This window comes from Dermatophagoides farinae, chromosome 10 (assembly GCF_024713945.1).
Source record: "Dermatophagoides farinae isolate YC_2012a chromosome 10, ASM2471394v1, whole genome shotgun sequence".
NCBI classification, from domain to species: Eukaryota; Metazoa; Arthropoda; class Arachnida; order Sarcoptiformes; family Pyroglyphidae; genus Dermatophagoides; species Dermatophagoides farinae.
In genome coordinates, this window is record NC_134686.1 from 2820369 (window position 1) to 2847356 (window position 26988).

A 26988-nucleotide genomic window follows, 5' to 3' on the forward strand; every position below is an offset into this window, starting at 1 on the left:
GACTACTCTCATCCAACTCCAATTTGTTAATTTTAATATAACTTTTTGGATACTTTTCTGGAAAAAAGTAGTTTCTAAGACCGACCAAGTTTGAAAAAAAGTTAATCATGACTTGGCATGCGATTATCCGTGATGCAAGTGGTCAACTGGAAATCATAAACATTTTTCAATTCTGTGATTTTAATATTAAATGGAGGAGTACTAATCCTTTGGATTGGCCCAAAGAACAGATTCTTTATAAAGACGCTGATTTTTCCATCAAATATGGAACGGTAGAATTTATAGGTAATGGTTATGATGCAATAACGTATTCAAATTGATTTTTAATTCAAATCAAGGTGGAGAAGAAGAAGCCAGACAAAAAATGGAAGAAATGCTCACTTTTGTCGATGTTAATTCGTTGACAGTGGCAAAATTGAACGAAAAAATTTCCATTATGGAACGTGAGCAAACAAAGATGTTGAATCGAATCCAAGAATTGGAAAGAAAAATTACGGACCTGGAACGTCGAATTCAATATATGAACTTTCCACCTAGTCTTAGTAACCAGGTAAACAATTTCGTGTGAATGAAGATATTCTATTCACTTTTTTCATTTTTTTTTTCAACAATCCATAGGATGTAATAACTGTGGGTAGAAATCGAATTAATCTACATGTTTCGGACTTGGCCACAGCTCTTGTACCCGAAGATGATGTGAAAGGATTTACAACGTTGGCTAGAATTATTTTCCCAGAAAAGATGAGTGCTGGTCAAATTTGGTCAAATTTTTCTCACGACACACGAGATAATTTTCTAGATTTAATAAGTAAGTTTCATTCATAACTTCTACTGAACAGGTCTGAATGTTTCATTTTCAGAATCATTTCTGGAATACAAATACAAGGATAAAGATGCAAACGAACAAAAATTGGCCATCAAAATTCTTAAAAAGAGATTCATAAAGAAATTACAAAATGATCGCGATCGAATTAAAAAAAACCAGTCATGAATGAATACATTGTGCCATATCTGTTTCATTTTTTTTTTTTTTTTTGATTCTTCATATTTCAGTCATTATCAATAAAAAAAACAAACAAAACAAGTTGCAAAAATTTCAGTTCTCCGTAATTGATGTTTTAGCATTTTCTTCCTTATCTTTTTTCAACATTTGATATACGACAATTGAAATCATCTTATCGGCCATGTCCATTGTCGATCTTTGAATCCATTTAGGAATCGTTGTTCTGGCCTGGTTGAAACCCAATCGTTGTAGAATATAATCAACACCATAAGGATCGATATTTTTACTTGCCCACGAATGTAGACGAACTGTTGGTTCTAATTGCCAAATCTAGAGACGAAATGAACAGAGGTGAATTAATTGACAAAAAAAAAAATTTCAGAAATTTTTCTTACTTCGCATTTAAATTCTCGATGATCACGTATTAGTGTTTCATTCTTAGTTGTCTTTTCATTCGGTCTTGATTTAGATTCATTAGTTGATCGTTCTTCATCCACAGTTTCTTTTGAGCCATTTTTTTGACTTTCTTTACCATCTTTATCGTTATTCAATGTTGTTGTGAATGTATCGGATGAAATGGCTGTCGATTCGTTGATATATGAACTGATTAGATTGTGAAGAAAGAAATATGCTTCAGCATCGACGGCAACATAGATGTGATCAACAAAATCTGATCGAAAACTACATAACACCTTTGGTGAAACGATAGATGGTTCATTTGAAATTTGTAACTCTTGTTTAGTGGTAAGCTCAAATTTCATGCTTGGAAAAGCAAAAATCATTTCCTCTTTATGATGGAATTCACTTGTTGATTTTGTACGACGATCAGCTTGAATGGTTTTTAGCTGCGAAGGTGTCAATGATTCAATTGGAACGCCGAATGCATCAAATTCTGAATTATCAGTGGACGGTAATGGAAATCGATTCACATCATTAATTTTGACCGGTGACAATGCATAATGAAACCATTCATGTAGATGACGAAATTGTGGTGGAAATATCACCGTTCGGGTAATTTTACTCACAATGGCCATCGTTTCCATGTTATCACGAATACAATTTGTATCATTTCGACCAAGAACTAGTTCTAATTTTTGTACAACATCAGCCGAATCATTCAAATAACGTGCTTCGGTTTCAAAAGTTATCGATGGTTCTTTCAGACAAAAAACTGCCCATGATTTGGATCGAAAATTAACACCATGAAAACAAACTAATGAAATATTATGTGCTTGCACTTCAATCGAACCACCAAGTAAAGCTTTTCTATTTGACAACAGCTGAAATGCTTTACGCCAATATCGATGAAATGATTTTAGAGATATTTCTGGTAATGTATTTTCGGTAGTTACAGGCACCAGTACGGTTGGTTCGGATTTCGATTTTATATCCGGAGATTGTGTGATGGTAGTCTTTTTCTGACATTTGACCTTATCCGTAGCTGTTGTTGATTTGAGTGTTGGATGCAAAGAATCGAATACTCTTTTTCCACTATGTAATTGTTGTGTGAAAAATTCTTCAAGTTTTGAGATTATTTTAATAAAATCTGGTGATGTTGATTTAGACATTAAAATTTGCATCTGGTCCCATTTGAGACTTCCTTGTACATGGATTGATGATGGTTCTTTCGTTTGTTGTGGTTGTTGATTAGAATCCATGCAAAGTGTGTGTTCAATTTTGGCATTCCATTTATCGAAAAATGAAGCACTAAGATCACTAATACGAACCATCAGAATGGATGTGCCCATATAATCGATACGGTTTTCAATCGTATGCAATGAAAAATAAAGCCGATGTTGTGGTTCCAGATTTCTATCCTCTCGAATGTTAATCTCGGTACGAATATCGCTCAATTCGACAATACCACCAATTATGCCACCTTTAGCGTCCAATGTAGAATTATTCAAACAAAGTCCAACACGAAATTTACGATGTTCATTCGAATCGATCGATATGGAACCATCGCACATTAGTTCTTTTGTTTGCCAATTTACATTACCCATTATGTTGCCCATATTCATCGATACGTTCAATTTAGAGAAATTTATTGTCAACAAAACTAATGTTTCCCATGGATTATTCACCACAGTGATCATATGCGATTTTAATTTCTTTTTCTTTCGTTTTTTCGGTTTTCGGTTTACATGTAAACAGCTTTCTATACTGAATTCATTGGATAAACTAGTCGTACTGCTGCTGCTACTATCTAAAGAATCGGCCTGTGAATCCAGTTCATCATCGATAAAAGCTCGATTATCTTCAGCTTCTTCGTCATCATTATCACTGAATATTGCATTCAATGTATTTTCGCCAATAAAAATTTTCTTCCAAATTGATTTTCGATACCATGCCTTTGGAAATGCTAATATTTCATTCAAACGACGTACATCATATTTAAAGGTAGCTGTGCCGATATCACAAATAGAAGAAAAACTTATACTTTGTGTAAGACAATCATTCAACAATAATCGTCTGGATCGTGAAATATTAATCTTGACAAATTCTACTTGTAAACTAAGAGAATCTTTACGGTCATTTGTTGAATAGGATGATTGATTTTTTGAATTATTAGCTGACTTGTTTTTTTGGCCACCATATGGATGAAAAATGTAAAGAGAAAAATCGGCCAAACAACCGGTTATACTGAGGCCGCCACTATTCGAAGCAGAAGTCCCCATATTATTCGCTTGTGAATCTGTAGGAAACATTTTGGCATTCTTGAACGTTTTATTCGATAATTGTTGAAATGTTGAATTATAATTCATGTCCGAAATGGTAGCTGGATCAATTTCCGATCGATTAGATGACATGACAAAATCAATTGATGGTAAATGTAAAAGACATTCCACTCTAGATATGGGTAAACATCCAAGCCGAATGATTGTAGGTTGAAAATGGAAAAATACAATCACATCGACTGGAAATGATGAATAATAAACATATTGTGATGAGCCTGGTTCTGGTTCATTTTGGCTATTATTGATTTGATTAGCAAATCTCTGCGATTGTATACTTGATAATGTGGCGTTTGCTGAATTTTGTCCAGACATTGTCAATGGAATTGGTTTAAGGGCTTCTTCGAAAAAATCCAACAAATGTGGACTAATGAATATCTCATCCGGTATTGAACTCAACGTGATCCAAGCAAATAGTATGGCTTTTTTCGTTGATTTTGCTGCAGATCGAGCCAATGAATTGGTAGCTTCTACAATGTTATTGTTGCATTGTTGCGGTATTTTTACATTTCGAAAACTTTGTACCGGTTCATTATCCTGTACATCATCATATGCATTGATATTCTTTGAACTATAATTAAGTTTAATGTCCAGACCAGGTATAAGAAATACGGTGAAATCAGGATTCATGCCAACTGAATAATCTTTTCGATGTAAGTAGGTTGAACCTTTCGATAGTTTATTATATGAACGTGATTTATTGATTTTCTGTGATTTATTAGCCGAATTGTTGCTGCTGCTGTTGTTGTTGTTGTTGTTGTTTGTTGGCGATTGATTAGCCATATCATTGGCCGAATAATTTCCGACTATTCGAATCAATTTCATTTTTTTGTTCTTTCGTATGAAGAACACATTTACCGCTGTTGAAAAATATCTTTACATCCAATTCGAAATCAATTCTTGGTTCCACCATGTTCAACATTGGTTGAGTGGTGGTTGGTTGAAAATTTTTCTCCATCTTAGAATCATTCTGTTTAATATAAGGCTCATCAGCTACATCATTCATGATGAATGGATGATTATTATTTTCGATGACTGATTCTTCAATATGAGAACTAGTCACACTAGTGGATAGCGGTATATTATCCAATAAATCATCATCATAATTCAGTTCATTCGGTATCGATATCGTTGATGAACGTATTGTTGGTGAACGTGTATTACTACTAGCTGTATTGTTGTATTCTTCATCAATTTTGTAGAATTGACTTCTTTTCTGAATGTTTGCATCATTATTATTAGAATATTTATTATTCAATTCATCATACGAATAGATTGATTGACTATATGCACGATTCTTTCCAATATCACCGCTTGTTGATTGTTGTTTGCTATTATTTGATGGCCGTTTTAATTTTTTAATCACACCACGACGAAAATTATTGAAAACAGCTGCCTCTAATTTCTGAAATCGTTCCATTTCTTGCCGTATGGTATGATCACTGGCACCCAATTGTCGTAAATCATTAATAACTTTGGCTTGTTCATTGAATTCTTTTTCAATATTTCGTTTTTTAATAGATTCTTTCGTTATCAATTGGCTATTCTTTTTATCATTTGAATGCATATAGATGGCATCAGATGTACATGATGTTTGAATCAATGTTATCGGTTGTATGCCGTCATCTTCAAGTTTGCTGTCAATTTGATCAATTTGGTTGGTTTTTGCCTCTTCAATTTCTTCTTCTTCTTCCTCATCATCATCGTCATCGTCGTCATCGTCATCATCATCTTCATCACCGGCAATAGCAGTCATTGTTTTAAATAAAGCTGAAATATGTTTACCAATACTGGTGTCCACATGAATATCAAATCCATCCATTTTCCAATGAACATTCAATATCCATTTAGCTTCGGCCAGATAATTTTGTGTTTCATTGGGCATCGATGTTGATGGTGATTTAACAAAATCCATTTGATGATTTTTTTTATAAGTTATGGTCCGTGAACAAATCTGATATGTTCCTTCTGGAAACGATGCACAGATTTTGAATGGATGCATCGGTAGGATCAGGTTTCCAATCATCCAACATTGTTTCAAAATCATCGGCAAAACGAATGCATAGATTTTTGAATTCTCCTTTGCTCACCAATGATCCTCGTGATAGAGCCGATATTCGTGTACTTTCCAAAGTCAATACAAGTGCATCTTTTATATCCGAATCATAAATGCGACTTTGTGTGGAAAATTTAGATATTGTTGTTGCTGTCGATATCGGTAGACAGATGCCAAAATCATCGACTGTTAATTGTAACAAAAGGGTGGCCATTGATTGTGATGAACTGAATGATTGCGTGAATGGATGTACTCTATCAAATACCTGTTGTGTTGCCTGTATTACTTCATTATTGAGGCTAGCACGTTGTTCATTCCAATATTCATAGGCATTCTTATAATTAATCCAGACCAATATTGCTTTGTCCAATGCCAACGGTTGTATATAGACCAATGGTCTATTTAGTGTGATCAACACAACTTCTTTATCATCATCATCTGTTTCCAAATCAGCTGTTATATTGTTGACCTGTTGATTTTGTGATGCATTACGCATACATATTCTTGTTTTAAAATAAGCCAATTGTTGAAAATCTGGTTCGGCTTCTTCGAATATTGCATTTCGTATCAATTGTCCAAGTGCAATGTTAAAATCCAATTGAACACGGACAAATATTTTAAAATTACGATCACGATCCGTTGTGTTCATTAGACGGTTTGATACACGCAAATCGATTGTACCGGTTTCAAAACGAACAGCACTATTAGTGGGAGTAGTGGCCGTTATTTGTATGCCAGTCATTTTCAAGGATAATGAAAACAGAATTCTCGATGTTGTCGTTGATTCATCGGTGGTTAATGGACCATTAAAATTGTTCGAATTATCTTGTGCGAATGTAAATTCATGTTCTTCATTACGTGACACTTTTTGTAGCACTTCATTGATTTCTTTCATGAAAACTTTTTGTACAAAAAGTAAATGATTAAGAAGATCAGTGGTAAGTGAATGTTCGAATGAACTAATTTCGGCCACCATATTCAAATAGCTACCCTTACGGAAAACAATACCATCAGTGGAAAAAGATTCCGTACGATTAACCATATCGGCTGTTGTTTTATCGAATGGTTCCTTTTTATATTCAGCATCAACATGTATTCGTGGTAGATTGATGCTAGCATTTGCTTCACTAGGAAATGATTCCATTATAGTTTTCAAACATAACGAATGATTATTAATGTCAACAATGAATTTAGCTTTGGATCCAGTACATCCTGAACTTGTCACCTGTCCAAGAAGATATTTTGCCTGCAATGATGGCAATAGAGAAGCTTTGATGGCAACACTTTCCAATATGAAATTAAAATCAACAATCAATGGTGATATTAGATTCGATGATTTACGTTGGTTTGCACGATGTGTCATTTTGGCCGAATGATGCTGATGATGATGATGTTGATGCGTATGTGAATGACCAATTTCATTTGGATTGATTTGAACATTTTGTATAGTTGATCGTCGTTGTGTAGATTTTTGTTGACTTTTTCGGCTATCCGTACGACCTGGTATCGAATGTTTTTTAATATGCGATGGATCGAAACTCATGTGCGGCGATGTTGATGCATTCAACCCCAATGGTGATGATGGTAAACGGTTTCCATCGGTTGTATTGTCATTACTATTATTATATGCCATTGCTGTACCTGTTGTAGTCGTCGTTGTTGTTGCAGTTGGTTGTCGCGATGATCGTGATGATTGTCGTGAATATCGTAATTCCTGTAATGTTGTTGTCAATTGTCGACCGGATCTGGTCATCATACCATGTAATGCAACCGGATGTTGTGGAATGTCCACCTCGACATTTCCAATCATAATTCTTGCATGATTCGAATCCATACTGGTTTTAAAATTCGAACCATCCAATAATTCAATGATTTTGTCTAGATTTTCAATATCAAAATCAGTTTCTAAATCTGATTCATTTTTACGCACCAAATTGATATTGGATTTTTCTACCGATACTTTCACGACCAATTGTTGTGAATTAATCGGCATAGATTTTTCAGCAACATTCAATTGCAATGATTCAAAAAGTGACATTGTTGTACAATCAAGATTAATATCGATTGTAGTGTTGATCAAATTTTGAATGCCTAAATTACTGGGCCATTGTGTACGGGCTTTATATTTTTTTCGACATTCTTGATGTGATAGTGAAAAATTGAAATTATGCAATTCACCTTCTAATTTTAATCCGGACAACATGGCAATGACATTCATTTTGACAACGGTGGTATTTCCCATCACAATCCATGGTTTATTGATTAAACCAGAATAAACGGAATAAAAATCATCCTCATTAAATTGTTCAAATTGATCAGCATGATTGGTGAATAATTTTGATTTGGTTTTTTGATATTGTTCCAACATTCGTGATATAGTTCGCCAACAATTATCGATTCGTGAATCAAACGATGGTTCATTTCTATGGCTATTAATCACCGTTAATATTTGTTCCTGTTCTCTAAGATGATCATCCATAGCCACTACATTGTTGACAATCGTTTCTGGTTTTTCACCATGAATTGTGTATGAAGCTGTAGTGCTAGTTGATGACAATGAAGAATTAAACGATGTACTATCATCATCATCATCATCATCAATGATTTCCATATCATCACTATAATTATTTTGATCGGTAAAAATATTTCGATTTCTACGCATTTCAAAACGAGTTTGTGAAACATCTTCATAAATAGCCGAAAATTGATGAATGAATCGCAACAATGGTAGATTGATTCGTTGTTTAATCTGTTCAATTTGAATGGTGAACACAAGAAAATTAACCTTATCAAAACTAAGATCATTTTCATTGGATTTTTTCTGCAATATTGATTTGAATAGATATTTAGCTGTTGAAGAAAAATTCGGTATCCAATTATAAAGTTTTTCATTTTTGCTGCGGATATCTTTGAAATTATTATTAACAGCATCATTAATTTGTGAATGATCCCTTTTCTGTATGATTGCTTCAAACAATAGATTTACACATACAAAAGATGGTGGATCCGATATCCGTTGCTGACGATTAGCCATACAATCCAACAATGTGCATAATGTTTCAACATTAAACATATTTTTCTGTACATCCTGTTCAGATTCTTCTACTTGGATTCCAAATTGTTCAACTCCAAACGAAATGGCTATATTTGAACCAAATATACCATCATGTTCTTGTTCGGATAATTTATCGAAATCAAGTACATCCGATAGACTTAGTGTTTTGGAGAAATTTTCAAAATATTGTGTTGCCTCACAATTAAGGCCATATTTTCGTATCGTTTCTCTGGCCGATTTTTTCTCATCAAATGTTGTTTCTTTTGGTTGTTGATCATCGTTCGTTTCATTGATTTGACTGTTGGCATCGATTGTTGTTGCATCAACATTAAACAAACCAGGTGAATGATCCGGAATGGTGGTGGTCGTCAAATTGGTGTTGACATTTTTCAAATAATCCTGTTGTTTCACCATCCACCAATAAAGATCTTTCTTATCATTGTAATTACTTTGTGAACTGAAACGATCATCGATTGGTTGGAAACCACCTTGATCTAACATTTCGGAATCATCAATATTGATACCGATTTCTGGATTTGCGTTATCGAGTCCAATTTGTAAAGACTGGTCATTTGTTTCAATTACGGTTTGATCTTCTGGTTGCTGAGATGAATCGGTCGTTACCATTCCTTGAAGTTCTAAATGTTCATCCAGTGAATTGGTGTTGCGATGAAAACGAAATTTTTTAAATGAACAAAAATTACATAGTCGATTATTACATAAAGCCGAAATATTTCGAATAATCGGTGTGGCTAGAAATCGATCATATAGGCCACTGAATCGGGATACATTTACAAAATGTACCCGGTTCTGTCGTTTTGAAGCAACATTCAGCTTATGTTTGGCCATTGAATCAAAATATTCTGGAAATGTATTTCTTGTAACATTACTGGAAATTTCGGCCTGTAATTCTAGATCATCACGGCTAAGTAGATGATCGGTTGGTAAATGTTTATTATAAATCAATTTAGTTGTTTCAGTATCCAAATCATTCATGTTGATCTGTATGGATTCATTATCGGAAGACATATTCAACGGATGTTTCAAAGTTCGACATGGTTCTGGTGTCGATGATGTGATGGTCATTGATGCAGCACTTTTCAAATCGGTTTCATGTCCAGGATTATTCATCATAAGATTGAATTTTTCCTCTAATAATGTCAATATTTGATTCTTAGTGGACGAGAATGTCATTTTCGGTGAATGTGTAGATGGTTGTTGATGACGAAAGAAAATTTGACCAAAATTCGATACAGGTACGTTCAGTACTTCTTTCCAATGGAATAACAATAAGACGAGACTTTTTTCCAATTCCTTATTGTTTGGTATGATTGATGTTCGTGAAAAATATGCTTCAAATTCAGCATTCGATTTGAACGAGTCTTTAAAATTCAATCGTAAAACATTGACCAATATGAACGATGGATCATCCTGTAATGTTTTGGCCAAAGCGGAAAAAATTCGAATCATTTGTTTGCTATTATTTTGTAACGGTTTAATTAGCTGCGGATTCTTCAGATGGTTCTGTAGATAATCATGACGACAATTCGAAAGCAAACATGCCAATGATGAACAAATACGAAATCGAAGTCGATTTTTCATCTGATCAAATTGATACGATAAACGATCAAAAACACTGACCCATGCTATTGTCAATGGAATCATTGAACTAAGAAGATGCCAATCATAACGATCAAAATCATTTTGTATGGCTGTCAGTGATTTTTTCGGTGATGATGCAAAATGAAACCAAATATTTGCTATTTGTCCTTTCAATTCACAATCATTCAATGGTTTGGATGGAAATTCTGTCTCATGACTAATGATAACATCATTATTTGCGTTGATTATCGAATTGTGATTGTCATTGATTCGTATGGCATTATAATACGATGATTTGTTCATTGTGAACGAAAAGTTTTCCATGCCGAATTCAAACATTACAAATGAATTAAAATGTTGAAATTTCGATTCAACATTCGTCTGATCATTTGTTTCCATACCGTTTTGTCGTCGTAAATTCTTTCTAGATGTTGAAATTAAAGATGAAGAATTTGAATTTCTTGATAAAAATCGATTGCCATGTTCAATGCCAGCAGTGTATGCTAATGGTGCTGCAAAAATAAATTCCACTTTGGTCTTTAAACATGGAATGACGGCCAATGTTGCTTCGTTGACAATATCAGGTGAATTAATCAAACGTGATAATTGTGATTGAACATTTTTTAACGAGAATTTTGTTGTTGTTTCGTTGGCAAATGCATCGGTTGTTTCGAATGCATTGATATCGATTTCGGCGAAAATTTTTTTCGGTTTTCTTGTAAAAAAACGTATCATCAATGCCTTTTCCGTATTGGTTGATGATTGTTCCATGAATACGTGTAGATTTCGTTTTTCACGTGTTTGTCTATTCATATTGAATTGTATCTGATTGAATGATATGTTCGATACCAACACACAGGTTAGATCTTTAACATTATCCAACGACGAAAACGAAATGATTTCTTCCACAATCGATGCCTGTAATGAACTGATGTTGATACGATCGATTTCGGTGTTCAAACTAAAATGGCGTCGATGATCAAGTTCAAGATTTTTGGCTAATAAAATATTGGCCGGTAGACCGGTGCCGCCAATTTCTGGACCAACCGCTTTCGGATTACGATCGGCAGCAAAACTAATCGAACGGTTCAAATGTTTCATTGTTTGTTTATGTTTGAGCACTTTCCATGCTTTCATATGTAATTGTCCAATATAATGTGGTTTCTTTTTCTTCAGAATATTCTTCGATTCAATGGATTCCATTATGGAATAACTACAATGATTCAATAAATTTACGGGATGAAGTTTGGAAAAAATTTCAGTCAATGAATTCATAACGGCAGACATTACATCGAATGTTAATGTAGAAATTTTGATTTGTATTTGATCGAATTTGATGTGAATGAAAAAATGTTCAACAACCTCATTGTAATCACAGTCAGTGTTTCTATTCAATATTAATGAAGATGTTATTGTTTCTGATCGACCTGGTTTCGATCCATCATCATCTTTTGTAGATGTTGTAGCTGTACGGGAACGATTTGATGTTTCCATTGCCAATACACGTAATGGTGGTTTCTGTGCTGAAAACACTACATCTTTATCTGATAGAAAGGTTCGATCTTTCAAATGATTTAGATCAAATTTTTCAGCCACAATACCCGGTTGAAAACGAATCGATTCTTTATCGATTCGTTGATTATCATTATAATAGGCAAACTTGGTTTCAGAGAATCCAGGATTTTTCAATACAAATTTCGGTTTCCAATTATTACGATATTCAAATATTAATCTCTCAAAATGTAATGCTTGTGGTGATTTCATTCGAAAATAATTACAAATTTTCATATTATGCACTGGTGATGGTATATCAATATATTCGGATGAATGTATCGATAAATAGGTTGAATATGCCAACATCAATAATGGTGATTCAATGATTGGCTTTTCTAGCTGATTTCGTAGATCAACCATATCAAATGTTTGATGATCACTGACGGCCGAGATGAATGAATTGATTGAATTTTGATCATCATCTTCTAATGCATGTGGTGTACTAGTCGTTGTTGAAGTTGTTTGGTCTGAAATTCCATTTTTAGGCGAAACAAGTGTAGGAGAATCAGATGATAAACTAGACAATTTTTGTTGCGATGTTCCATTTGAAAAATCAAACGATGAAAGATGTTCACGTGCAGTCATGTATTGTGATGGTGAAAGCATTTCGGTTGGTGATTGCCAATTCGGTGATGATGATGACAAGGATTTATCATTATTCGATATTGAACGTTCCATACGTGATGATAATGAAGCCGAACCGGATAGAAATAAATCTTCGGCAGAAAAAAATCGATCATTCGATATAGCCGACCATTTTGTTGCCGTACTTTTGTCCGTATCCGTTGCCGTACGACCAAATTGAGATGATTTACTTGTATTCAAAATGGCTTTGTTTGTTTCATCAATCAATGGTGAATGTATGTCGAGCAGATAATTTTCTGGATGTAATAAACTTTCACCATAGTTAAGATTGACAAGATCGGAATGATTATGTAAAGCTCGTCCTAAACATTCATTTAATTTATGTTTTTTTCGATTTTTCTTCATCGGTGATTGTTGATTATCATTGAAAAATTTTTGTCCATCAAAATTACAGCCAAAAAATGCACAATTACCCACACAGCCACAATTGGATAAATCATTCCACAAGAACCATAGTCGTTTGGTTTTAGCATCATGATGGTGAAGAAAATCTTGTTGCGAAATGGCATAATCATCGATCGTTGATGATTGAATGGCTGAATCAAGAAAAATCGGTCCGGTTGATATGAAACTAATTTCAGCCCATTCATGTATTCGACCAAGATTTTTCATTGGTGATAAAGACACAAACTGGCGAACTATTAAATCGGAAACCAACAATGTAAATCCATCAAATTCATTGTGGATATGGAGATTACATGTTGCTAATCTGGTTGATGGATTCAATAGATTTATCGTTACATTTGATTCGATTAGAAACAGGTCTATCTTATTGAAATCCACACGAACTAGTCGATATTTGAGATCTTCAGAATATGGACAAAATCGATTTGCAATTAGATCTGATTCAGGACATTCATTCTGTAGCCGATCATGTAGACATTTATAGAATGGATTCGGGGATTGAAGATCAAGATCTAATTGAAATATTTGAAATAAAAACGTTTCTAAAGGCACAATAATCTGCATCAATTGATCTAATGTTATACGGCCACCAATTTCACCAACTTCAACGTCGACAAGCCAAGCATATTCCAGTGTTTCACTTTGTAATGGTCTATCCAGGCCGGAAAACATGGCATGACCACGAAATTGCAGCGATGATAATGTAAGAAATCCTTCTTGAAGTGATTCAGGAAAATCAATCCTTTCAATACGATCTTGAACCTGTACAACAGCTGGCGAAATAATCAGCTGTAATTTAGTTTCCAGATATGTTTTCCGTAGTTCGAAACATAATTTTTCCACATAAACAATTGGCGAATAATGTTTTGGATCGGATAAACATTGGACAAGATGGCCATGAATTTCATGTAATGTTACGGATACGATTACTTCGAATGGACGATATGGCCGTGGATCAAATGTTTTGCGTGGTTCAATTTCAATCTCCATCATTGATTTATCTTTCTTATTCTCCGAACCTGTTACAGTATCGCTTCGTTTTTTAGTCACATATTTATCATCGAAAAAATTGACTCCCATTTCGTTAAATACTTGCGATTCTCCCAGATAATTTTCTTTAATATTCCATAGAAAACGGAAAAGAACACCAAACAAAGCAATATTGGAAGGACCAATCTCCAATTCGATTGTCATCACATCTGACGGCAGGATGGTTACATCGAAATCTTGTATTTCATCCTTAAATTTAATATTTTCTTTTCGTACTGGTATCGATATCGTTTCATCGACTGGATTCGAAATTTCAATCACCATTTGTTTTGAATGATCACCAAGTACTGGCATTGGCCAGAAATCATAATTTATACTTAGAGCTACAATCGGTGCATTCATACAATCATACCAATGATTACCATGTGATACGATATTTTTCCATTTTCTTTTGTGGCCAAAATATGCCAGATATTCATTACAGGATTCATTACGATCATTAATGTTGGAAAATCTTTGAATCAATTCAATAATATCACGATTCATACTACTTTCCGGTATGTAGAAAGCACCTTCTAAGCATTCACCTTGAATCCAAATTTTGATCATTAATTTTGGTGGCAAAAACTCCACAAACGGTAGATCGAATGCCAGATCAAAGTGTTCCCCACAAATGGCAATTTTACAATTTTCATCATTCAAACCGGTCGAACAATCGATCCAATTGTATTGATTGGCTAAAACTAAAAGTTCGAAATCTTTGATAACAATCGATATCTTCCATGTGTATGGAATGAATTTCAATATGTCTGGTCGATCTTTATCACTCCAATCATCGATGAGATCTTGAATGAAAATTTTATGAGCAAATATTAGATTCACCGTTGCTTTGCATGCAGTTATTTTACAAAGCCATTCTTGGTGACCATTCCAAAGTCGTGGAAAGAAAACTTTGACATCAAATTCGAATGTTTCACTCTGAATCAATGGTCGAAACTGTAGACTAGTGGTAGCATCCAGGTGAAGAATCTGGCCCAATATATGTGTACTGTAGCCATTCGTATTGCAAATCCATGGAATGGTCGCTTCTAAATACGATCCTGGCATTGCATTGATATGTAAAGCATGGGTTTCTTTGTTCTTTGAGAATAATATATCAATTTTGGCTTCATGTAATGTACTCAAACGAATATCGAATGATTCGAAACGACGTCGTTCACCAATTTTAGGTTTTGCATCCACCGGCATCAGCTGATAATTGGCAGGAAAGAAAAAACTATAAAGATAACCACGTTGACGATCAGCCCAAGGACCATAACTGAAATCGGTTCCTTTGCCACATTTGACAACCATTCCCCAGACTGGATTATCTGTTTCATTAACAGCTTCTTCGGTAACGAACCCCGGTACATCTTGATAGTAATAGATTTCAATCTTATTCGTACGAAATACATTGAAACCATCGCCCATAATTCTTGGTGGCTCATCATTGATTGAGCCACTGTATTTTATGCTTGGAATGAGCATTACTTGAAGATTTTCTGCTTTACCTTTGAGAATATGTGTCAATAGATCATATTGCGATGCGGCAGGTTGACTAGTATAATGAAATTGCGAATCTTCAAACGAAATGGACAACGTGCTTGGTATGAGATGATTGCCAAAAATGAATCGACCAGATGATATTTCAATTTTGATCATAGGAATCAGATCACGCCATATCGATTGTTTTAGTTCATTTCTTGTTTGATTCATACTTTTCAGGATTTTTTCTCTTGTTTCCTTCTCATTTTTCTTTGCATCGACCGTTTCTTTGGGTGATTCGTCGAAAATTTTCGATGGCAAATTGAACAATTTTTCCAGATCGGAATAACGTTTTGTTTGATTATAAATATGAACTTTGAGTCCATCCAAATAAATTAACAAACGAACATCAGAATTGGATAAATCTTCGGTTCTTGCATCACGATATTCATACGGTATCCAATAACAGAATACCATCCTGAAAAAAAAATTGAATAAAAAATTCTGTAATGATGAACAAACAAACAAAAAAAACAAATTGACTTACCATCCATCCTGTATTCGTATGGAATAATCATCATTAATATAAACAAGATCACGAAACATTATCTTTCCAGATATGGCCGCAAATGAAAAAGAACCAATTTTAAAATAACCATTTTTGATGAATAAATAGTTGACTATTTTTGTTATAATAAATCCGGTAAGACGAGAATTATAAAACACAACATAGCACACCCAAACCATGGATAAAATCCAAACGAAAAAAATGAATGCATTTTGAATGAAAAAATAAAGCCAATCATCAAATGTTGATCCTTCGATTTGTGGTGGTTCAACAATCGAACGTGCCGTAGAATTCGATGACAATTGTTCGAGCAAGATATTGCTATTTGTAAAATTATTTTTCATCATTAAATAAAGCTCAATTTTCAATTTTGGATTTTTTTTTTGGCATACTTACACTATATCTTTGCCTTTATCTTCTGGATTCTTCATTTTGATCTATGATGCATTGCAATGATTGTATTGATTGTTAAAAAAAAAAATTTAAAACTTTATTATTATGCAAACAAACAATATTCTTGTTCATAGTAATAAAAACATGATGATGATGATGATGAATGAATAAATTAATTTATTATTGGACAGTAAGAGATAAAATAAACAAATTTTTTAAATGATAAAAATAATAAGAATCCAAAACTGCAAAATTCGCATTATACACGAGACTCTGCAGACTCAGATCGGCTGATAATATTTCTTTTCCATCCAGCTATTTCTATCCAAATCAATCACGATAGGGTGTGTATTGCCTGAATCCAAGGATCCAATTATATAACAATATATAATAATCATCAAAAACAATCATTGATTATATTAAATTGGCCAAACATTTTCATTATTGATTATTGATAGTTTGAAATGACAAAAAAAAATTACAAATTACAAATTCATATATATCAAACAAATCAAACAACAATAACGGCAGCATCTAAACGTCCTTGTGTCATCGGTTTACTCGTCAGCCATTGATTCACTTCCGGATCATAGAAATAGACTTTTTTACCTAGTCGACAATTCTGAGGATTCGTTAATGGTCCTTGACCACCATAAACATAGATGAGATTATTAATAGTGGCTGCACAAAGATTCGATTTGGCTGCAGGCAACTCGGTTACATATGACCATTTATCCTGAAAAATTATTTAGACAAATTAATAATTAGAAAATTCACAAGAAAATTAATGCAATTTATTATTACTTCATTAATGTTGTATTGTTCAACCGAATTGAGAACTTGATTATTAGGTCCTCTCCCTCCAATCACATAGATATAGTTACCATTATGAACACAGGCAGCGAATGATTCTCGTGCCTGATTCAATGGTGCTAATTCGAAAAATTTTTTCGTCTCTGGATCATATGACATTACTGTATTGGTGATCATTTCATGCGAATTCACACCGCCAATTATATAGATGAGGCCATCATGTTCGATCACTTGCATACCATAACGATATGATGGCATTTGATCATAAACGTTCCAATGATTAGTGAATGGATTGAATTCTTCGATGAAACTACCACCGCCACCAAGACCACCGAATACATAAATATATGAATCGGAAAATGAACAGGCACCGAATGCCGACCGTGGTATGTTCATACGTGGTCCCATTGATGATTCATCTCTGGTTGGATCATAGATTTCCATTGCATCAAGGATGAGTGAATCACAAGTTCCACCAATGACAAATAATTTATTATGTAATTGAACAACACAATGACCACTACGAGGATACATTAATGATTTTACCATATCCCAGGTAGCCGTATAAAAATTGTATTTCTCAACCAGACACAAAGTGTGAAAACTATTCCAATTACGAGAAGTATTCATCGAGCCTTGTCCTCCGAATAGATAAATTGATCGCCTTGAAGCCATACGTGGTTTACATCGTACTGAACTATATCCACCGAAATTCGTATCAGGTAAACATCGTTCTTCATTGCTCATATAACAGCGAAGCGTTTCGGCAACGACTGGATGATCACATTTTTCAATCAAAGTTTCAATCGAACTATGAGAAATGATGGGCATTCTTATAATGTCGATGAATTCGTTAAGATATTGTAGCCGTTCTTGTGGTTTATGTAGTATCCATTCAATAGTACCCATCAACACTTGATATTCTGAAATGATGCTTAAATTTTCACTTTTCAAAAATGATTTGAATAGATTTGCTGGCAGTTCAAAAAATTCATCTTCTTTGATAATTTCAGCAAAATTATTTTCGATAAAACATTTGGCTTCAAAACATAATGAGGATAGTCCATAAGAATCGGAAAAACAAAGTATACCAATACAATTGAATGTCTGTAGATTATGTTCAAGAAATTTTGCACAATAATTAATCAAATCAGTCAATTGCAATATACTTGAAACATGAACAATTTCTTGTACATTATGTGAATCAATTTCAATATCGCCAGTGTAAATATAGTTTAACACTGTTTCCATTATTTCAGGATTATCCACTTCTTTAATATCAACATAATTATTGGAATTTTCAATAAAACAACCGGAATTACGGAATAATGTTTCGAAATATGGACTTGCTGAAGCCAATACTAGTTTATGTACGGGAAATACTTTGGACAATATTCGTAGTTCAAAATCACAGAACATTAAATCTTTACGATATTGATTCAATGCTAACGTCATTTTATTCAGACTCTATATATTTATTTATATAGTAATGTATAAATCATAATTTTACAATATCATATCTTTCCAATCAATATATCATATACATACCATATCTTTGAGAATCTTAATATTCTCAGCTTGTTTACAGAAGGTGTTTGGAAAAAATCTGGATGATGATTGTTTATGATGAGACATGATCGATAGCAAGTAGCAGCAGCAGTGATTTATTCGTCAATAATTGAAGAATTTTGAAAAAAAAAATCAAATCACATCATCAATCAATCATTCATTTAAATGAGCAGTTTTGTTTTCATTATTTTTATTTGACTTGAAGCATTTTTTTTTTTTTTTGGTTTTTATATTATTTATATATAAACAAAACAAACTGACAATGGTCAATCATCAAGTAAAATTAAAAATGAGAGAAAAATGGGAGGGCAATAATATATCACATGCACTATTTCCACCTGATACATACATTCATTTGTTTTGGATCAATTTTTTTTTTTTTTGGATTCAAACATTTCATTTTGATTATCAATTTGCATAAAAAAAACTTGTTGCAAATATGATGAGTTATTGTTCTATAAAGATATATGGTTAAAATTCAGTGTATCATAAACAGGTGTCATCTTTATTATTATGATCACAAATCATGATTATTGATTTGCATTTGGCATTTGTTTTTGGATTGACAAAATGATCATGTGTGGTTATTATAAGCGCGCAGTTTGAAACCATAGCAACTTTGTTGTGTGTGTTGAAAACGAATTATACGATCGAATTCCAGTTCAGCTTCTTATGATGATCAATAATATTTTGGCCAACTTTTACATACCGTTACATATAATTTTTACATTACAAATAGTTAATCAAATCAAATGGGTTGTTTAATGTCTAAAAAATCTCAACAACTGGCTAATAATCAACAATGGACAACAACAGATAAAACTTATAGTTGGTATGATCATTTCATCTTGCAGAAATAACAAAACATTTACCTTTTTCTTCATTTTTTTTTTGCCATATAAGGTCAAATAGAGATCGAAGTCATTTGATGAATTATTTGATTGAAAATGAATCAAATTCCATACAGATTCGTTTACCCGGTGAAATTGGTGGTGAACAATTCATCATACAGAATTGTAATGATTCGACCATTTGTCTGTATGATTATAGTAATACAGTAACGATTGATGATTGTCGAAATTGTACATTTTTTATCGGACCAGTCATCGGCAGTATTGTCATTCGTAATTGTCAAGATTGTCGATTGATGTCAGCATCACAACAATTTCGTACACGTGATTGTAAACGTTTAGATTTATATATTTTCTGTGCAACACAGCCGGCCATTGAATCCTGTCATAATCTAGTGTTTTCTTGTTTCACAGCCAATTACAAAGGTTTACAAGGTAACAGGATTACTAAGTTAATTCATTCAATTCAATGAGAAAAATTAATTTTCATTCATTTTCTAAAAACAGAACAATTCGAAAAGACCAATCTACAGATTTACAATAATAAATGGTTTAATGTGTATGATTTTTCCATCGATAATCGTGACAAACATTGGACCATTGATTCATCTGTAAGTATCGATTGACAATTCTATTCATGATTGGTGATTAACATTTCGCTAAATTTACAGAATAATAAATTGAACGAATCTTTCTGTTCGATTCCGTTGGACAATAATCAATTGAATTTAAGTTTCAATCCATTGACGAGCTTAGTGCCCATAACCGAAGGACTAACTTCATTGGACAGTATCAGTGATGACGATGAATCATTCAACATGATTATCATCTATAGTCATTCAACACTAACTTTGCATAATAGAATCGAAAGCCAAGTGGGAAAACTTGTTCGAGAAATACATTTCAACTTCAAGGTTGGTTTGATTATTGGTTCAATTAATTGAATATAGAAATCATTTATTTTTCATCAAATTAATAGGAACTTGTACTATTGATGACTCGATATCTGGATTCAGAATTATCAATCAAAAACATATTAACACGAATGTTGAATGGAAAAGAAGAGGAAATGATGTTGAACAATGGCAAGAGCAACAAATCACGAATGACGCCTAATCAATCAATTATCATGCTGTACCGGGGCAAATTCAATGCCGAAAGATTGTAAGTTTTTATAATGAAAAATCATCATCATATTTAAATCACTCATCACTGTCATTTGCAACCAATAGGAACGAAATTTGTCGACGAATTTTTTGTCCACAGATGCATCATGGTGGGCATGCAGAAATCAAATTTAAGATGATCGAACGAAATCAAAATGAATTCATATTTAATGAATGTTTAACGCTCACTTTTGACAATTGTTTTTAATTGATGGCTGAGAATGAATGTGAGAAAGTTATCTTCTACAGATTAGATTGCTCAACAACAAGGAAAAAAAGCAAAAAAAAATTGAATGAATTGGGTGAATGAACAAGAAGAGAAAAAATGTTATATGTACATTTTATAGAAAAACAAATAAATTCACTCCATGACCAATGGATAATGAATGGCTAATTGTGATCACTACATAATTGTGATTGAATGGCAAGAATGAATGAATGCATAAAGCTTGATAATACTTTGCCAAATGTGAGTTAGAAAACTTTTTTTTTGTGTGTGTGTGTGTTGTGTTTTGTTGTTAGAAGAAAGTTTTCAGCTAAACCAAAAGAGATATTTACGAAAGAATGGAGCTTCACTTTCATCTAGAGATTTTCGATCAATCAATCATTCATCATCATCATCATCATGATCATCTTCGTTCATTTCATCTTTCATCAATTTTCTTGCCAATTTGACCATTTGATATTCATTATAATGTTTTTTCCGTTTTTGTTCAAATTCTTTTCGTCTCATACGTTCTTCTTCGGTTTCATTTTCGATTTCTTCGAAATCGCTTTGATCCGAATCATCTTGTTCCATTGCATCGAATGTAAATTTTGATTTTGAACTGGTTGTCTTGTCGATTAATTTGGCCAAATTTTCCGGATCAATTTCACCCACCATTTCATTATCTGAATGACATTGTCCATCATCATCTTCAACAAAATATGAATATGGAGTTTTCGGTTCTTCGATTTTCATATGGCCATAATCTTTGTCCGGTGGATGTAGTGTTTGCAAAATATTCGTTTCATCCCATTTGATATCCTTGTCTTGAGAACTATTCATTGAATGAGACAACAAGTTGAATTTAAAATAACATTTGACAAATTATTCAATGGGAAAAAATACATACTTTTGTCTATTAAGCTGTGGTGGCTGATGTTCAGAGCTCGATGTTGACTTCAAAATACCTTTGGCAGGTTTTTTACTTAAATTTTCGATTGGTTTACTAAAATTTTCGGTCGTTTCCATTGTGATATATTATTTCACCAATGTACAAAAAAAAAGTTTTCAAAAACAATTAAAAGAATAATGGCACAAATGTTGCGTAAATATTTTTTTGCAGCAAATTTTCATACACAATTCAACATGCTATATGTTTGCACAAATTAAAATTATACTATCGATTCAGTAGAAACTGAATTCTTACGTGACTATTTAATTAGTTTCGTCGTAATTAAATGACAATGATTTGATCTCTGTTCAAGTTTTGATCACATCGATGTGATTGGGGCAAAAAAAAAAATAAATATTTTTTTCCTCACTTCTGTGTATCGTACTCTGTGAATAGCATTTGGATTGCCGTTCAAGTTGAAATTTTTTTTGATTTGGATCAATTATTTTTCATTTCATTTCAAATGTATGAATAGAGAATAACGGAAAATTCATTGCGGTATTACCCCAATCATCATTAGTAAATCAAAAACAACAACTCCAGTTTGCTTTGAGAGTTTGAGTTGTAAACACTTTTTATTTTTAATCAGTGACCACTACTCCACAAACACCCACACACGCACACACACTTGAATAAAATAGTGGAAATTTTTGAAAACTTTCAAAAAATGGTATCAACTAAACATCAATTAATCAACAGCAGCAACTGCAACGATTCTCATGATTCTATTGATTGGCTTTCTAATCGTGTTCAAAATCTTTTGGAAAAAACCTTGGCCTGTCAAAAATCCAATCAATTAAGACCAATTTCCAATCGAGATGTGTCCAATGAACGAAAACAACAACAACAACAACAACAAACCGATTCTGACATTATATTGTCGACCAAAAAATTTAATGAGACAGAATCCAGAATTCTTGTCGAATCGAATGTTATGATGTTGAATACATCAAGGAATTGTAATTCTGAAAATTCGCTCACATCTAACATAACATTAAATTGTGATGAATTTGATGATTTAACTGAATACTATCCGATTCAAAAATTTCATCGTAATCATAATCGAAATGCCCCACCCATTTCCATTCAGGAGAATGAAAAATCCATAACAGAGAATTGTCATTTATCGGATATAATTTCATTTCATAAAAATTTTCTCAATTCTCAGATCAATCATCTGAAACGATTAAGCAATGATCTGATTAGGATCGAAAAATCCATTGGAAAATCTCAAAATTCATTCATTAATTATAGAAATAATAAATATAATGAAAAATCATTATCAAAATGTCATTGTAACCATGGCAACAATGTTGAGAAAATTTCAAATCAACACCGAAAAACTCATTCATTTATTTCGTATGAAAAACAATGTTATGATAACCTGGATACGGCAAAATATAGCAAACATGAAAAACAAACAAAAATTTTACAGACTTCAATTTCAATGATGCAGAAAATCAATCAACAAATAAATGAAGACATGAATGATGGTGACAATGATGATGATGATGATGATGTGACAAATAAATCGGTACAAACCTCATTTGTATTTAATGCTATTGTTGAACGATCCAAATGGTGACCAATTCCAGTGCAGCAATGATGATGATGGTGAATGTCTCAACATTAATAGATCATTATCATGGTTTCTTCAATTTGTTGACGAAGAAAATTATCGTATATTCGATGCACAATCATTCAATTTGTCGGAAATATTCGAACAAAATCAACGAAAATTTAAACATCGATCATTAATGCGTGCACTTCGAATAAAAGACAATGGTCGTTTGCGAATAGAAACAGCCGATCAAAGAAAAGATGAAATTGTACAGGTCTTTTTATTGGCTAAAAGTTGCTATCCAAATGACAAATGTTCAAAACGAAAATCAGCATCAAGTAACAGTCGTCCATTATCGCCGATTACTCGACGTGTATTCACCCATCAACAGATGCGCAAACAAACGGAAAAAGTTTATAAAAAATTACCAGAATTTAAAAATCGCCAAAAGGATGGACGACATGAAGATGAGGCAAAAAAACGTCGAATGATGGCAGAAATTTTCAAACAAAAATTGAAGGATAATGCCGTACGTGGCCGGTTAAATTGGCCGATTACTAGTCAAGCCATTTCGACATAAAATATTTATAAATGAATCAATCAAATTTTCAATAAAAAAATATCAAATCTTTTTTTTTATTTTAAGATGGATTTTTTTTCTTGAATAATGTCTGTCCTTCACCGATGAACGGTTTGAATGCATTGTTTTTATCATCGACTGTTGATGTTTGTGTGTTAGATGATGATGACGATTTAGCTGGCCGATTGTTTAGTCTCCAAAATTTTATCGTTCCAATTTGATAATTATAATCAGGTGCACCTCTGGCCATTTCTCTTGGTACAGGATTAGTTGTAGTTATAGTTTCTTTGGGCATTTTTCCATCCAAACGATTACCTTTACCAGAGAATGGATTTTGTTGCAATTGTTTCGGATCTTCAATCATAGTTACATCATTATCATCAGCCATTGGATTGTTTTGGTCTGAACCAGTTTTCTGGTTCTGTCGAGTAGGTTCTTGATAACCAATTGGTGCTTCAAATTCCACATTCATATCACATTCGATAATACTAACTGCTGGACCGGGTCTGGTTTCCAGAACGCTTAATTCATAAACTTTATTGTTGTAATTAATCGCAATGACATCACCAGTGGTTAGACAGGCAAAATTCCGTAATGCATTTTCCAGTACAGCTTTTGGATTATGAATATCCAGAAAATCGACACTTTGTGGTTGAAATTTTGAAAATGTAGCCACAGGTAACGATACACTTTGTACATGTAACATTGATCCTTCATCCAATAATAGGTTACGCATCATCCAATATGGTAGATAAACTTTACCCTCTTCAGCTATGAATTCCAACACGCCAGAATGTGTGTGACGATTTTTATCCTTATTCGTCAGCTTAAATAACATTGGATAAACCGTATTTAAACGTGTAAGCGTATGAAGAGCCGATGGTGGCATTATGATTTTACCACCTTTTTCCAGATTCTGTCGTTCATCCGGCAACATTGATACTGAATAACATTTATATGTTGCTTGAAATACATCAGGTAGAAAACGTTCAAAATTAAACGGAAACATGTTTGATTTATTGATTCGGATTCAATTCGTCAAAGATTATTAAAAGAAAAAAAAAACAGAAAAAAAATGTCATCGAAAACAACTGTGAATGAAAAAAAGCCAATTCATGATTGTATAAAAATAGCCGTCACAGCGTCATCTATTTAAACACCAGTATTACGAAATGCACAATTCAAATGTGTGAAAAATGAATTTTACTCCAAATCAACAAATTGAACATCAGACATTATAAAAATATAATTCTTTGGTAATGGTCGTGGTTGTGGAGAAAGTACAGTAACAACTTGTCGATCCATATGAACTTGGGTCACAGCAATAAATCCATATATGTTGGTTGTAATGACTTTGTCTATATCTTGTTCAGTTGTTGAACATGAGATTGAAAATATATGATTCAATATTGATGATGATGATGATGGTTGTACGGGTATTAATTTAGTCGAATTATCTGTCGATTTCATACCGATAGGCATACACGAATCTGGTAGGTTAGGTGAGCCAATTTTATAGGCCGTAAACTGTGCGAATGGAATATCAAATGAATATGGATAGAAAGGTTTTGTTGTTGTTCCGTAAAAATAGCTTCGAATCTTTTGATCACGCATTTCGGCACTAGAAATGTAATCAAATTTAAATAAATGATGATTCAAAATAATTGATGTAAAAGAAACTTACCGAAATTCACGAGAACGGCTAACTACACCACCACTTTTAGGTATAAGCAACACTTTGATTCCTTGTTTCGATTTCAAATCTCTCACTAATTCACTATACAATCGTTCCTGATCAAGTACAAGAACAATATCGATGCGAAAATGTTCAATAGCTTGTAAAATAGATTGATAACCATATCCTTGTACCCATCCCGATGTATTGACAATTGTGCCAGAATATTTGGTCGATGGTTCATTGGTTTTTTTACATTCAACAACTTCGGCCAAAGCTTTCATGATAATATTGTATAAACTAGTATTTTTACTTTGTGTCAAGTGACCATAATGAAATGCAATCGGTGCCGTGATATGAAATGAATCTTCAATATCGGCAGGTTTCTCAATCACCACAGCACTAATATTGCCCGGAAGAGTTAATGAACCTTGGCCAAGATCCAGATCAACATAGATTGGTGTACGGTCATGACGTACAGCGTAGTTTAGTAATATCCGACAAAAAGTAGTTTTTCCTACGTCCACCGGCCCGGCAACGAGAACATTTGGACCATATTTATCTTCTTTAATGGCAGTGACTCGTAAACCTTCCAATGAATTGTCCAGATTTAGATAAATAGTCATGGGTGTTTCGCTAGCCACATACTCAACTTCGGGTGATCCATACAGTTTCAATTTACAGCCATGAAAAGTAAAAACTGCTACTTTAGCACCTTTTTGAAACGTATATTTTTGTTCCAAACGTAGCTCGGTTCCAAACAATTCGGCTTTACCTTCAATCAATTGACATTGAACAGATTCATTTTCAACTTCGAAACGAAGTTCTTCACCTTTTTCAAGTGTATATGATCTTGGTTCGATAATTTCAGAATTAGCATTATTATTATCACCAGTGGACATTTTCATTTTTTAATGTAAAGAACTTTGAATGAAACACAAAAAAAAAATTTAGAATCACAGAATATATTTACACATGTAAACACATGAGACCCGTCAATAAAGGACGTATATATATGGTAATAATAAAATTTCACAAATAAAACCAAAATTCAATCATCAATCAATCAATTCATTTAATTTTTAA

The 26988-nt window shown here is 33.1% G+C and overlaps 7 protein-coding genes across 8 annotated transcripts; 3 read left to right on the plus strand and 4 right to left on the minus strand.

Annotated features, from left to right (window-relative positions):
* LOC124500202 (uncharacterized) lies at window positions 1-1094 on the plus strand. Its single transcript, XM_075734777.1, has 4 exons — window positions 1-285; window positions 339-550; window positions 619-808; window positions 861-1094. Exons 1-4 carry the CDS (start codon window positions 108-110, stop codon window positions 989-991), a joined length of 711 nt encoding a protein of 236 aa, XP_075590892.1. The 5' UTR covers window positions 1-107; the 3' UTR covers window positions 992-1094.
* Window positions 993-16828, minus strand: tweek (transmembrane protein KIAA1109 homolog tweek). The gene is given in 7 exon segments (XM_075734767.1): window positions 993-1333; window positions 1399-4540; window positions 4542-4696; window positions 4775-5707; window positions 5709-16047; window positions 16117-16458; window positions 16534-16828. Coding segments are annotated over 7 exon segments (15183 nt in total). The 5' UTR covers window positions 16569-16828; the 3' UTR covers window positions 993-1096.
* On the minus strand, window positions 16685-23870 carry LOC124500259 (actin-binding protein IPP-like). Of its 2 annotated transcripts, XM_075734772.1 has the most exons (4): window positions 23629-23870; window positions 18892-18949; window positions 17335-18810; window positions 16928-17266 (listed from the first exon to the last, which is right to left on the minus strand). In XM_075734772.1, the coding sequence occupies exons 1-4, from the start codon at window positions 23631-23633 to the stop codon at window positions 17042-17044; spliced, it is 1764 nt and encodes a 587-aa protein (XP_075590887.1). In that variant the 5' UTR covers window positions 23634-23870; the 3' UTR covers window positions 16928-17041. The 2 variants fall into 2 exon arrangements, with proteins under 2 accessions (XP_046920272.1, XP_075590887.1); XM_047064316.2 differs by lacking the exon at window positions 23629-23870 and having other exon boundaries at window positions 16685-17266; window positions 18892-19203.
* LOC124500212 (protein XRP2) lies at window positions 19230-21302 on the plus strand. The gene is made up of 6 exons (XM_047064254.2): window positions 19230-19744; window positions 19816-20198; window positions 20271-20374; window positions 20435-20677; window positions 20743-20927; window positions 20996-21302. Exons 1-6 carry the CDS (start codon window positions 19665-19667, stop codon window positions 21135-21137), a joined length of 1137 nt encoding a protein of 378 aa, XP_046920210.2. The 5' UTR covers window positions 19230-19664; the 3' UTR covers window positions 21138-21302.
* On the minus strand, window positions 21119-22738 carry LOC124500213 (protein phosphatase inhibitor 2). The gene is made up of 2 exons (XM_047064255.2): window positions 22045-22738; window positions 21119-21969 (listed from the first exon to the last, which is right to left on the minus strand). Exons 1-2 carry the CDS (start codon window positions 22161-22163, stop codon window positions 21534-21536), a joined length of 555 nt encoding a protein of 184 aa, XP_046920211.2. The 5' UTR covers window positions 22164-22738; the 3' UTR covers window positions 21119-21533.
* Window positions 22754-25324, plus strand: LOC124500211 (uncharacterized). The gene is made up of 2 exons (XM_075734776.1): window positions 22754-23635; window positions 23682-25324. Exons 1-2 carry the CDS (start codon window positions 22754-22756, stop codon window positions 24225-24227), a joined length of 1428 nt encoding a protein of 475 aa, XP_075590891.1. The 3' UTR covers window positions 24228-25324.
* On the minus strand, window positions 24262-26891 carry LOC124500214 (protein CLP1 homolog). Its single transcript, XM_047064256.2, has 3 exons — window positions 25912-26891; window positions 25519-25848; window positions 24262-25192 (listed from the first exon to the last, which is right to left on the minus strand). The coding sequence occupies exons 1-3, from the start codon at window positions 26808-26810 to the stop codon at window positions 24289-24291; spliced, it is 2133 nt and encodes a 710-aa protein (XP_046920212.2). The 5' UTR covers window positions 26811-26891; the 3' UTR covers window positions 24262-24288.
* Window positions 26892-26988: the final 97 nt, after the last annotated feature.

Bases quoted from the DNA above. Each gene is read 5' to 3' on its own strand.
- LOC124500214 (XM_047064256.2), bottom strand. From the start codon at position 26,810: ATGAAAATGTCCACTGGTGATAATAATAATGCTAATTCTGAAATTATC. The intron at 25,849-25,911 runs GTAAGTTTCTTT...TTACATTTCTAG, and splicing joins AGCCGTTCTCGTGAATTTCG to TGCCGAAATGCGTGATCAAA. The intron at 25,193-25,518 runs TGTTACTGTACT...TGATGTATTTCA, and splicing joins GTTCATATGGATCGACAAGT to AGCAACATATAAATGTTATT.
- LOC124500211 (XM_075734776.1), top strand. From the start codon at position 22,754: ATGGTATCAACTAAACATCAATTAATCAACAGCAGCAACTGCAACGAT. The intron at 23,636-23,681 runs GTATTTAATGCT...GACCAATTCCAG, and splicing joins AATCGGTACAAACCTCATTT to TGCAGCAATGATGATGATGG.
- LOC124500213 (XM_047064255.2), bottom strand. From the start codon at position 22,163: ATGGAAACGACCGAAAATTTTAGTAAACCAATCGAAAATTTAAGTAAA. The intron at 21,970-22,044 runs GTATGTATTTTT...TTCAATGAATAG, and splicing joins CCACAGCTTAATAGACAAAA to TTCTCAAGACAAGGATATCA.
- LOC124500259 (XM_047064316.2), bottom strand. From the start codon at position 18,978: ATGTCTCATCATAAACAATCATCATCCAGATTTTTTCCAAACACCTTC. The intron at 18,811-18,891 runs GTATGTATATGA...ATAAATATATAG, and splicing joins TTAAGATTCTCAAAGATATG to AGTCTGAATAAAATGACGTT. The intron at 17,267-17,334 runs GTAATAATAAAT...ATAATTTTTCAG, and splicing joins AACAATACAACATTAATGAA to GATAAATGGTCATATGTAAC.
- LOC124500212 (XM_047064254.2), top strand. From the start codon at position 19,665: ATGGGTTGTTTAATGTCTAAAAAATCTCAACAACTGGCTAATAATCAA. The intron at 19,745-19,815 runs GTATGATCATTT...TTGCCATATAAG, and splicing joins ACAGATAAAACTTATAGTTG to GTCAAATAGAGATCGAAGTC. The intron at 20,928-20,995 runs GTAAGTTTTTAT...TGCAACCAATAG, and splicing joins AAATTCAATGCCGAAAGATT to GAACGAAATTTGTCGACGAA.
- LOC124500202 (XM_075734777.1), top strand. From the start codon at position 108: ATGACTTGGCATGCGATTATCCGTGATGCAAGTGGTCAACTGGAAATC. The intron at 286-338 runs GTAATGGTTATG...ATTCAAATCAAG, and splicing joins TGGAACGGTAGAATTTATAG to GTGGAGAAGAAGAAGCCAGA. The intron at 809-860 runs GTAAGTTTCATT...TTTCATTTTCAG, and splicing joins TAATTTTCTAGATTTAATAA to AATCATTTCTGGAATACAAA.